The sequence below is a fragment of the Solanum dulcamara genome, chromosome 12, assembly GCF_947179165.1.
Source record: "Solanum dulcamara chromosome 12, daSolDulc1.2, whole genome shotgun sequence".
Classification (NCBI taxonomy): Eukaryota; Viridiplantae; Streptophyta; class Magnoliopsida; order Solanales; family Solanaceae; genus Solanum; species Solanum dulcamara.
This window is the reverse complement of record NC_077248.1, coordinates 3,059,431-3,071,833: the sequence shown is the minus strand read 5'-3', so window position 1 is coordinate 3,071,833 and position 12,403 is coordinate 3,059,431. Positions and strand designations below refer to the sequence as shown.

General features: G+C 36.2%; 1 protein-coding gene and 3 non-coding genes across 4 annotated transcripts; all 4 read right to left on the bottom strand.

Annotated features, from left to right (window-relative positions):
• Positions 1-2,244: 2,244 nt before the first annotated feature.
• Positions 2,245-12,403, bottom strand: LOC129876819 (TGACG-sequence-specific DNA-binding protein TGA-2.1-like). Its single transcript, XM_055952309.1, has 6 exons — positions 12,215-12,403; positions 9,303-9,367; positions 5,879-5,955; positions 4,249-4,520; positions 3,135-3,350; positions 2,245-2,525 (listed from the first exon to the last, which is right to left on the bottom strand). The coding sequence occupies exons 1-6, from the start codon at positions 12,401-12,403 to the stop codon at positions 2,283-2,285; spliced, it is 1,062 nt and encodes a 353-aa protein (XP_055808284.1). The 3' UTR covers positions 2,245-2,282.
• On the bottom strand, positions 8,122-8,282 carry LOC129877954 (U1 spliceosomal RNA). The gene has a single exon (XR_008763668.1). It is a non-coding gene; the product is annotated as a U1 spliceosomal RNA (small nuclear RNA).
• LOC129877952 (U1 spliceosomal RNA) lies at positions 9,965-10,125 on the bottom strand. The gene has a single exon (XR_008763666.1). It is a non-coding gene; the product is annotated as a U1 spliceosomal RNA (small nuclear RNA).
• On the bottom strand, positions 11,630-11,790 carry LOC129877943 (U1 spliceosomal RNA). Its single transcript, XR_008763659.1, has one exon. It is a non-coding gene; the product is annotated as a U1 spliceosomal RNA (small nuclear RNA).

Here is a 12,403-nt window from a genome sequence, read left to right as displayed (position 1 = left end):
AGAGCACCGAAGAATTGAAGTTTTATTAAATAAATACAAAATAATATTTAAAATTTTATTACTTATATATTTTGATCCAATTTCACGATGTTACTTTGAAGTGTGAACAACTAATTGATATTATTACTTACTAGGTAAATTATCCGCGCTTCGCGCGGCGGTGAAAGACCTCAGTAGACTTTTCCATTATCATTCGGTAAGGAAGTCCATGAAATAATGTGTTATAAATTTATTGAAGTAAACATATTAATTATGTAGTTAGATCACAATTAAAAATATCTTCATCAGAATTATTTATACATTCTTTAGATGGTAGTAACTTCAACCTGTATCCTCCTTTTATTTTAGGTTTATCATTCAAATTGCTGATGTGTGACGATATATAGCAACGGAGAAAAATACAGTTTTATTCAAATATTGTATTCATTAAAATAATAAATTATGATACAATATAACACAATATAATACAATACATTATGAAACAATAAGTAACAACCATCCAAATAGAGTGTTATATAATCTATAAAGAGGAGAATGAAAAGATGAGAAATTGTGTACTATTGCATTCTAAGTCCACCAATCATACTAAAGTTCATTGAATGACGGGGCAGATGCAAGGCATACAAATTACTTACTCATCTTCATAAGAATTACTTTTTTAGATTAACAAAAAGAGCAATGGTGTTATAAATATTGTTAATTCCCAAATATATATATATATATATATATATATATATATATATATAATAACTGGATGCAGTAAATTGATTAAAGCTAATTAGTGGGAATCTGTTCATGGCTTTAAAATCATTGTTGATGGGAATAAGTTGACGCTATGTCAATGCAAATCAGATGACTTTCATAACATAACCTGTCATTATAAAAAATAATCTATCAACTTTCAAGTCGTATTTCACATTAAAATAAGCATTGAAAGATTTATCATATCATGAGAACAACGTTAATAGGTTTTTCATATTATAGTTTGGTTCTTAAACAAAAGTGTGTTGCACTTAAGGAATTTCAAATTATTGGTTTAAGAATCTTGATTAGATTTTCTAGACATAATAAACATTGAAACGTAGAAGAAGATTACAGCTTGATTAAAAAAAAGAGAAATAAAGCATTTGATGCAAAAAATGGAAATATTATTGGTGTAAGCATTTCTCATATTATCTAACAATCCAAAAAATAAGCAATAACAATTACCATAGAGAGGTACCAGTAATACATAACAAATGTACTTTTAACACTTAATGATAGGGAAGTTACTTCAATTCTTGATGGACACGTAGACACATTTGATCAAAGTGAAACTTCTGAAGAGACACCACCTCTAGCATATAGCTTCTAAATGTCACAAATGTAGATATGTTCCGCCATAAAAAGATCTTCAAAAACCTGCATACTTTAAAGTTAGTCTACAAAGATTAAAAATAAAGAAACCGACACAAAGAAGAAGGAAGAAAGTTCGCATCACACCTTTGCATTTTGTTGCCGGAAACCAAGTAAATATTAAATTATGTCCACTATCCACAAAATTTGCATAGTTACTGGAAAAATTAACTTTTGAGAAGGCAGGATGATGTTAAAAATAGGGACTGCTTGTCGGCCGGATTGGACGGATAATTTCACTTAAGCGGGCACCCCTCCAAAGTGCAATGAAAGTCACCAACCAAGGCTATGGATCGCATTGATCACCCATTGACCCCGTCCAGGTAAGTATGTTGACCGGCTAGCTCAGCCCATTAGTTATGCTGCAGCTTTTGCTCCGGTTTTCTCTTAGATGCCTATGTGGAACGAAACTCATGAGAGTTTTATCACTCTAAATCAGTTTTTTCTTTTTCTACTTGATGGATTGTATCTTTGATTCAACAAGTGCTTTTACATTTTGTTTGGAGGTAATTACGTATTATTTCATAATGTATCGTATTGTGTTGTTTTGATGAATACAATGTCTTGGTACATTGCATTGTTTTTCGTTATTACAAGAAAAATAGAATATAAGGTAGAGTTGTTATTAAAAAAAAAGATACTATAAAAGTAAAGATAAAATGAAAGGAGATAAAAGATGCTATAATTTGTTTCAGCATAAAACTTTCAAAGTATCTAATAATTATCTATTACATGTTTTAAAATCCCTAACTGAACTTTTTTCCTTGTAAAGCTAAAATCACAGGTACATTATTGGTTCCTAATTCACAGAGTAAAATTTTGACATCCTCAAAACCTAGAGGAAAAAAAACAATTTTTGCACTTCCACAAGCACATACAATACCACTTTACATGTAGTAAATTAGATGCATCTCATATACTGGCCAGTGTATCAAAGTAGCATATTCGAGTTTCAGTAGAATATTGCGATGCATGTCATACTTATTGCTCTCGTGATCTGGCAAGCCAAAGAGACTGAGAGCTCGAAGACGTGAGAAGTACTCACTTATTGCAAGAAGAGCACGCGCTGATTGTCTGGTTGTCAATATGCGATGCATATGTTGCAATGTTTGTTGACGCAGGTTGTGCGCCTGTAAAAAGAGCCAGAAAGATGCAAAGACTTTTATCTTCACGTATTTTGCCTCCAGAGACGACATAAAACCAATATAACAAACCAGAAATCTCTGAACGTGGAGTTGCTACAGCGAAATGAACATGAAAGGCTATCTTCAATCATACAATTGATACGCATGCAGATGACAAGGCCAATTGATGATTTTAGAACGTTTTCAAACATAAATTTTGGCCTATTTTATGACCTCATTAAAGGAGATGAAATAGGACAAGGCACCCAGAGTTCAAATATCAATTGAAACAAGACGTATACTGTAGTTTCAGTGAAGGCGCTCCTTGCAGTTACAGATGATTTTAGAGGTTTCAAACATAAACTTTGGCCTATTTTATGACCTCGTTAAAGGACATTAAAGAGGACAAGGTACCAGAGTACAAAGATCAATAGAAACAAGATGTATAATGTAGTTTCAATGAAAGCGCTACCTGCAGTTACAAGATCTCCAGAGTAACTTTTGCTTGCCCCCGACTTCCATATGTTCAAACAACTGAACGAGCTTTCGCAGAACATCCAGCGTAAACAATTTAAACAAATAAAGAATAGGAAGCAGCAGAAAAAATAGATTTACCTGACGGAGGAAACCTTCAAGAGTCCCTAGTTTCCCCATAGCCATTGCCATTTGACCCATATAATTAGATCCGTTGGCTAATGTCTCCGCCAAGGATTGCTGCAACGCCTCCATACCTTGTGAGAGAACATCTTCAGATCGTTGAGATGATTGCTGCAAGTTGTAAATGCCAAGTAACTGCTGCTCGGTTAGAGGCTCTAACTGATTGACTAGAAGCTGCATTACCGAAGAAATCATACAATGAGAAAAATACTAAAATAACACATAATTGGTTATAAAGAAACTTGTTTACAGCTTAGAAACAGCATTTTGAACTTATACTATACAATTATGATGTATTCAACTTTAGCAAAGAATGTTATCTACAGTAGCAACTTGAGGTTCTTAATTTATCCACTTCAGAATGACAAATGAAAAATGATACGAACAAAATCAAATATGATGTACAGAACTCATATAAGTCCTGCACAAAATACCATGAACGGTCAGAGTGAAAGCACATTAACATCAGATGCAACTGGAAGTCTGCTAACATCACCAAGCTGAAGAAGCTCAGGAAACCTCGTCCGGGATGGATAGAAATAACCACACAATTTTATCCAAGCTTTTGCTTCTAGAAATCAGGTCTCGTTAGAGATACTATTATGCAGTGAACACAAGAAGAAAATCAAGAGCTTCAATACAAATAATTGCAAGTCCGTGCCATTTGAAGGAGCATCTCAGACCTTACCTATTGTACAAGGTCACGAAACTACAGCGATGGTGTTATAGAAGATACAACAGAAACAACAAATCCAGTGTAATCCCACAAGTGGGGTCGATGGTGTTATAGAAGATAGTGACATAAAAATACAATTGTACACTGCACGGCACCTCATTCATTCGGAAAGTGAAACCACCCAATCCTTAGCAAGTATTCTCGATTTTCACAAACATAAATCACTGAAGTTCTACATACTACTAAGAACTTGTTAGAACTGCTAACAACAGGACCTTTTCATACATTATCAAGAAGTATAACATCTTTTTATAATCCTATACTGGGAAAGTCTAGATGGGCAATATAGAAGAACAGATGCAAAATTAAACGCATATGAGAGCAAGAAGAGGTCACCTTAAGAAGTTCTGAGGGGCGGAAGCCACCAATCCACATAAAACACCGCTCGGAAGGGGGTTTCCACATCCCTGACAAGACATGGAATACGTCCGCCTTGGCTGCATTTCCTTTCATCCTAAAGACCTCATCGTAATGTGCAGTGACATTATTCACAATACTTCGCAGTTCAGGATCACTTGCATGTGAATTGACAGCTGTCCCTAACTCATTAATGTGTTTGTTGTGTTCTTCTAACCGTCGACTATATTCTGCATCAAATGCTAAGGTCCCTGCAGAAAATCAGCATCTGAAAGGTTATCTTAGCACGAGGAAACAACTTTTTGAGTGCAATCAGAGACTAGGTAAGGGGCTAAACGTTGGATAGACTGGAAAGAGAGAAAACCAAGAATTTATGAAGATACTAGCAGCTCCATTCATAAAATTAGGATGAAGTGTCTTAGTCCCTTCTACTTTTGGTGTAATTACAAAAAAATCACGTATTAAACTGAAATGCATAAAGAAGCTACTGACTCATTCATTATCTTTATCATAGCAACCATCACAAGTGTGAGAATTTTGAACATCGAACCTGAGGACCAATTGAAAGTTGCAGTTTACATTGTTCCTAAATGCAAAATTTAATGTCATCCACAGCGTATCGACACATAGATGGATTTCACAAGTTATCTCATTATTTGAGTCCAGTAAAACAGGGAAAATCAAGAAAACTAAAGTTCTACGATCTCCTTCAAGTAGAAAAAACACATTATTTCCGTCTTATTTGCTTCCTAAAAACAGACCACGCAACACACAACATATGAGAGACGAACTATTCCTGGAATGACTGGAGTACATATTGAACGAGTTTAAGATAGAGATAGACATCATGTATGAATGTCTGTTTAACTTCAATATGACGGACGTTTTTCTGTCTAGTGAAACCAACCATTCCGATTTCACCCAAATATCCTAGAACTACTGTCATTGTCACCTATGAGAGGCACGTCTTGATGATCTTAATGATATTATAGCTGATACAATAAAGAGTATTGACAAACGTTGGTAGTTACAACAACATACCCAATGTAATCCCACAAATGGGGCCTGAGGAGGGTAAGTGTACCCAGACCTTACCCCTACGTCGTAGAGGTAGAGTGACTGTTCCGACAGACCTTCAGTTAATGTGCAACAAATAAAAGTAGTTATGAAGAAAAAAATACAGCAGTGGAGAAAACAGGTCAATTAATACGGTAACAGCAACACAAAAGACAACAGATTGTAACAGATATCAAATGCAAGAAACATGAAATCTTTTTTTTTATGACGAGATACACGCAGCCGCTACCCTTTGGGTGCGCACAGGATAAAAGCCCCACTCCTATGTAATAGCTCGCAAACCATACAGGAGAGGTACCCCACAGTAGGCAAGCTCGGTGCAACGAGCACAATCGAGAAGGCAAACCCCTTGCTTTGGCTGGCAAGGGGCATGGAAGTTCCAAGCCCAAACCACTGCGCCACCACCCAATCCAAGCTCAATTTAGTATCAAAAAGCGATACTTCCTCAACAAATCTAAAAGAATCCCAGCAATTTGCTTGTTTGTTGATATGAAAAAGGGCACACAAGTTCAACCACAAGAAAAAGGCATACCACTGTCGTCCTGTTGACCTGCTCGCTGAAGGTCCTGCTCCAACTGCGATTCCTGGACCACTTGAGCTGGCCGGTGGCTGATGAAAAGAAAAGTCAAAAAAAAAAAAACCAAGATAAATTTTGTAGTCTTGAGTGTCCTCTTTAGTAGTTGTTCCTTTTACAAGAGAGAAGTGTTATTTATTGTTTTCTCTTTGTATTTGAGAGCAGTGTACTCCATATTTTAATAGTGAGATCCTTCTACCCCGTGGTTTTTCCCCTCTAACTGGTTTTTCCCCTCTATCAGTTAGAGGGGTTTCCACGTAAAATTCTCGTGTCCAATTTACTTTCATATTAATTGTCATATCAAATTTTAGTTGTGGTGCTTTCTCCGCCCAACAGTGGCCACCCTTCCAACGTGCTATGGAGGTCATCGGCCTAGGAAATGGCACTTCAATATCGACCATAGACACCATCCAGATTAGAATGTTCTTTTTGACCTCCGCGCCGATGTGGAAAAATCATTCATACTTTTATAGCTCCATATTTAAAACAGAATCTTATGCACTGATATGGGGCATCTAAGGACACTACATTTATCATTTATCGTATTTTAAAATTCCAATAAATAAATAAAAAGATGTCCAAAGCATAAAACACGTTTTCTACCACAGGGCGACAGTGGTATGCCTTTATAAGTTAAACACATCTTCCCCGAAAGCATAAAATGCGTTTTGGCATTCCAGTAGTTTAAACACCTTTTCCCCGTCTTTGGTCTTTTCTTATAATGTTATCAGTTTGCATCCACAGTCACCCCCTCTCTTTCTTCCGCCACTACAATAAAATTTTAGACTCATTGGCATCTTCTTCCTATTCTTTGAAAGATCCATTTTCAGGAATAAACGCCAAACAGCACCCACCACTCACTTATCTTGCAACAGTGAATGGAATCAAATTGTATGTATCCCTTTTTTTTTCCTCTCTAGTAATTTTACGATTCAAAAGGTGCATTTGTGAAGTTGAGTGGTTTTGGACTTTCTGACTAACTTCCAATCATATTAGCTCAGAAGAAAGGTCATATGAGGTGATATTTTTCTTATGTGTTTTATACCACGTGAAAAGGATACGAAACAGTACTCCGTGATGATTTGGAGTTATTCGAGTATAAAGCTTTACAACGTGTTTAGCAAATAGTCTGGACTAGGGATATATCTTGTGCTTAAGTACAAGTATTGAGTTATTGGAACATGATATTCCTTGTAGCCTTGTGAGTATGACTTCCACGAAAGATTGTTTGCTTTCAAGTCCGTCAAGTTAAGTTTTTTCTATTTATGCTAAATCAATAATCTATCAATTACTAGTCTCGGAAAAAAAATTAAAGTAGATTTCCAACTAAAATAACATTGATGTTCTCTAAAATAAAGTTCCCTTCAGTGACACAATGGACTAACAACAATGGCCAAAATCACTTTTAATTAAGATATTCTTACTAGATTTTAGATTGGATGATAACTTTAAGGTTCATTTAAAAAGGTATAAACATGAAGGGTTTTCATGTGATTTGCAGCATTAAGAGTTCTACATTATATGAACCCAATGATAGAAATATTAAGAGTTCAACTACCTACTACTTTTATCCTCACTCTCTTCTTATCTAGAATCGTGTTCTCGCTATCCTCAACCTCCACATATACAAATCCGTCCATATTTAACTTAAAGTACGATTAGAACTCTACATCTTCTTATCTGGAATAGAATCATGTTCTCGCTATCCTCAACCTCCATATATACAAATTCATCCATATTTAACTTAATGTATGATTAGAACTCTATATCTTCTTATCTAGAATAGAATCATGTCATCGCTATCTTCAACCTCCATATATACAAATTCATCCATATTTAATTTAAAAGTATGATTAAAACTCTATATCTTCTTATCTAGAATAGAATCATGTCATCGCTATCCTCAACCTCCATATATACAAATTCGTCCATATTTAACTTAAAGTATGAATAGAATATAGCTTGAGATAAGAAAATGGAATAATGACTGTCGAGTTTATACATATCCACTTGCTTATAATCCTCCAAATATATATATTTTGAAAAAAACAATTTTATTTAAAAATTAATGCAATAGCATTTGTAATGATTGTTCAACAAGATTTAAAAACACAAAATGAGGAATAAATGCACAATATTTGCTTAATTGAAGAAAACATATGGCCACAAATTGGGCTGAAAACGTTTGGGCTTCGGATTGGCTGGGGGCCGCGCGAACGCAGGCCCCCACTACCACAAATTATGACGTAGGCTCGACCACTTGGGCCAACCTTAAGCGGGCACCCCCCCAAAATGCAATGGAGGTCACCAACCTAAGCCGTGGGTCTTATTGATCACCCATTGACCCCGTCCAGGTAAGTATGTATTCCTGTTAGCTCAGCCCATTATTAATACTACTGCTTTTGCTTCACTTTTCTCTTAGTTGCTGATGTGGGAGAAATACTTACTACTCTCTATCGCTTTCTGTTTGGAGATAGAAAGAAAAACAGTGTAATGGATACTATTTGTTCCTCTTTCAATACAAGAAGAACTAAAGAAAATAATCTCCCTCCGTAACAAACAAGCTGTTAGAGAACAGTTCTTCAGATGCATTTCCATATCTGCAAAACTTGACCACCTAAAGACTATGTTCCTCGGACTCTTCAACAACATTGAAAGGTGCTTGTAGAATCCTCCGAAAGTACTGCATTTTTGGAGGATCCGATACGAGTGCAGCAACATTTTTGGAGAGTCTAAGCAACATAACCTAAAGGTCATCAGGCCTGAACCAATCTATATAAAGGCTCAATCTGCTTCATGACATAGTCTTTATTTCTGGAAGATCTAAGCTCTAACGATCTTACTTTAAATATGCTGTACACAGCTCATATCGACACATAAATATTATATAGACGATCTACAATATGGTCATATGTAGATCATTTGATCGTACTAGGTTAATCAAGAGCTTCAACTTATTGAAAGTGTATGACCATCACATTGTGCTTGCTCTTTGATCATGCTCCTTGCCATTTACGTGTTTGCTGCAACTTCTCTATGCTTTTTTGGTCCTCTATATCCATCGCCTATTTCAACATACATTGCAAACTTCTTTGTCAACGTCTTATATATTTTGCACCAATTAAGTTTAGAAGTGAGAGGTAGAAAATGAAAGAGGTATGCTCCGCGGGTGTGTGTTTTGTGGAATATCATCTGGTCACAACATCAGTGGGATAGTACATACACCTCAATAGCTTCATCTTTATACTTGAGGTTCTGATACTTCTCATGACGAGCTTCCTATAAAACTACAGCATCTTTGGCTCTTCCTGATGCACATCAACTACAAGTGTAACTAGATTTCTCCAGAGCAATCAAGACATCAAGATGTCAGTATAATTACCGAGTCATCTCATTTCTCACCTTTAGCTCATGTCCTTCTTCCTTTGCAACATGAAAATTCGTATTCTAAGAAAAGAAATACAATGACAGTAGAGTTAACATGCCTGGTAAAATCTTTCCTTCAACGAGCCATTATTTTACAGGCATTACATTATCATTGGCATCTTTCCAGTCATTTTCAACGTCAACGGCTACTCTATCCACAGATATTTCTATACGACCTAGCTCATGAGGTAGGAATCTTTTCTCCTCCTATGCAACTGATTATAACTACAGCTATTTTTTTTATTTTTGCAATTTCCTCTGGTATTCTTATATAGCATCGGCTGCAGTATCACCAGCTTCCTCTAGCTCACAGGTCGTGTTATAGTTTTCAACTTCTTCAGCCTTTTCTCAGGTTGATTTTGTTCAGAATCTTATTATCTCCCGTCAATAAGGAGTCTAATACAGTAGGTAGCTAACAAGACTCAATTGATTTCACAATCTGAATATAAAAAAATATGCGTTTTTTTTAACAGTTGTTCTCTGCCTCTAAAGAGTTGTTCTTTAGATGTAGGCATTCTTATACCAAACTTGAAATTAGCAAGTGTCTCAACTGGTAGCCAGAGTTGCTTTTCTCTCATCAATTTTATAAAGGAGAGACAATTTTGAACTTACATGTGGGTAGGGGCCGCGCGAACGCAGGCCCCCGCTGCAACAAATTATGACGTAGGCTCGACCACTTGGGCCGACCTTAGGCAGGCACCCCTCCAAAGTGCAATGGAGGTCACAAGCCTAGGCCATGGGTCTTATGGATCGCCCATTGACCCCGTCCAGGTAAGTATGTTTTCCTGTTAGCTCAGTCCATTATTAATACTACTGCTTTTGTTCCACTTTTCTCTTAGATGCCAATGTGGGAGAATTACTCGAAAGAAAATTAATTAACGAAGCCTATGTTCGATTCTCTTTGAATACAAGAAGTATGAAAGTTGTCTTAAATTTAAAGGATGAACTTCTGTAAATTATAAAATTGTGCTTTGACAATTAAAACAATTACAGATGAAAAATATATCTAGAAAGAAAGTCTCACATATAATCCTTCGTATTTGGTTGATTTAAACATTGAGAATTCACATGGTATTGCAGCCACCTCTCTTCTTAACTTACTGAATAGTTTTGGCAAAAAAACACAGCAACTAATTTCTCCGAGTAATCGGAAACATATACAATACGCTCTATACGGATGCAAGCAAAATAAGTGTTCTTTCCCAACAAGGATGGAAGCATACAACAGAAGAGCTAACAAAGGCCTAGTTTTGTGAGGCATTGGGGATGCTATAATGACTTTGAACACTGTAATACACAAGCTCATATTCAGAATCAACAAAGAACAAAATATATACAGGAAGCATCAAAATTATGTTAAGAAACAACAGGTATCTGAAGAAACAATTTAAATAAATTCATCCGTGCCTCTGTTAAAAATAACAAATAACCCTCATTGCATGCTCTTATAGTTCACGCAAACATACACCCTGACGCTGGATAACCAGGATACCACGTTTACAGTGATAGTTATAACCCTACTTTACCCCTACCCCAATACTTTCTCTTCCCCTTCCATTACTTCTTCCACCACCACCCAATAAGCAGGATACCACACTTATAGTGAAAGTTATTCACACATCGGCATAGTTTTTGTTAGACAAAAACACTGTTTTATGTAAGTTGATCTTTGAAAATTATAAGCATGACACTCTAGTTGTGCATATTACAAAAGCCAGCAACGCAACTTCCATCAGAATTTTTCTATTGTTATTACATCAAAATCCACGGTGTTTGACAACAACAATCACCAAGTAGAGATAATTAACGACAAAGGTTCCTCAAAACAACCTCTTAACAGAAGCCTCTATGAAAAAAAGGTATCAGCTAATAAAAGACTTCTATATCATCTTCCCTTTTCCTTCCATGTGTAATCCTCATAACATATATAATACTACATTCTTATATAGCATTGGCTGAAACATCACCAGCTTCCTCAAGCTCACAGGTCGTGTTAGTTTTCAACTTCCTCAGCCTTTTCTTACTTGAAAATGTATACAAACTGTGCGCTGCATTGACATTTTACAAACTGACGGACCATAAGCTCAACCCTTGTCATTCTGTTCAGGACCATTACACCTCTACATGTTTTAACAGATCTTCGTTTGGCATAGCTCAACCAAAGCAGCAATTTTCAGTTATTGTAAATGCTATTTTAACAGTTACTCTACCACTAGTGTATCCAGAGTTGCTCTTGTCACATAAATTGATTATTGGATAAGATAATTTTGAACTTAGATTTGGGTAGGGGCCGCGCGAACGCAGGCCCCCGCTGCAACAAATTATGACGTAGGCTCGACCACTTGGGCCGACCTTAGGCAGGCACCCCTCCAAAGTGCAATGGAGGTCACCAACCTAGGCCATGGGTCTTAATGATCACCCATTGACCCCGTCCAGGTAAGTATGTTTCCCAGTTAGCTCAGCCCATTATTAATACTACTGCTTTTGCTCCATATTTCTCTTACATGCCAATGTGGGAGAATATAGAGCTGTACAGTAAGCAACTTGAATGCTGAAAGGAAGAACAATTTTTCATCTTAGGGATACAAGGAAAAAAAGTGTCTTACTCTTCCTTTCCAATAAGGATGGAAGCATACAAAATCATAGACAGGACTTATCGTCGAGAACAAAACAACATTATGTCACAATAGAAGAGCTGACAAAGGCTGAGTTCTGTGATGCATTGGTGATGTATAATGACTTCAAACACTATCAGAATCCAACAAAGAACAAAATACATACAAGAAGCATTAAAATCAAGTTCAGAAACAACAGCTATCTGGAGAACAGTTGAAATAAATTCACCCCTATGCCTTAGCTCAAACCTACATCCAAATGCTCAAAATAACCATCTATATGAACTGCAGTAATAATCAAAACTTGTTTAAAAGAGCCTTCACACATTTGATAAAGAAATACTGCTGTTCTAGCGCTATTCATAAGATCAATAACCAAGAAGACCCCAAGAGCGTGATTACCAGCATTCATGACTTCAAATCTTTCTTCTTTTTTTTCCAT

Bases quoted from the DNA above. Each gene is read 5' to 3' on its own strand.
- LOC129876819 (XM_055952309.1), bottom strand. From the start codon at position 12,403: ATGGAAAAAAAAGAAGAAAGATTTGAAGTCATGAATGCTGGTAATCAC. The intron at 9,368-12,214 runs GTAGGTTTGAGC...TTCTTTTCTTAG, and splicing joins GTTATTTTGAGCATTTGGAT to AATACGAATTTTCATGTTGC. The intron at 5,956-9,302 runs GTAATTATACTG...TCTTTTCATCAG, and splicing joins GTGAGAAATGAGATGACTCG to CCACCGGCCAGCTCAAGTGG.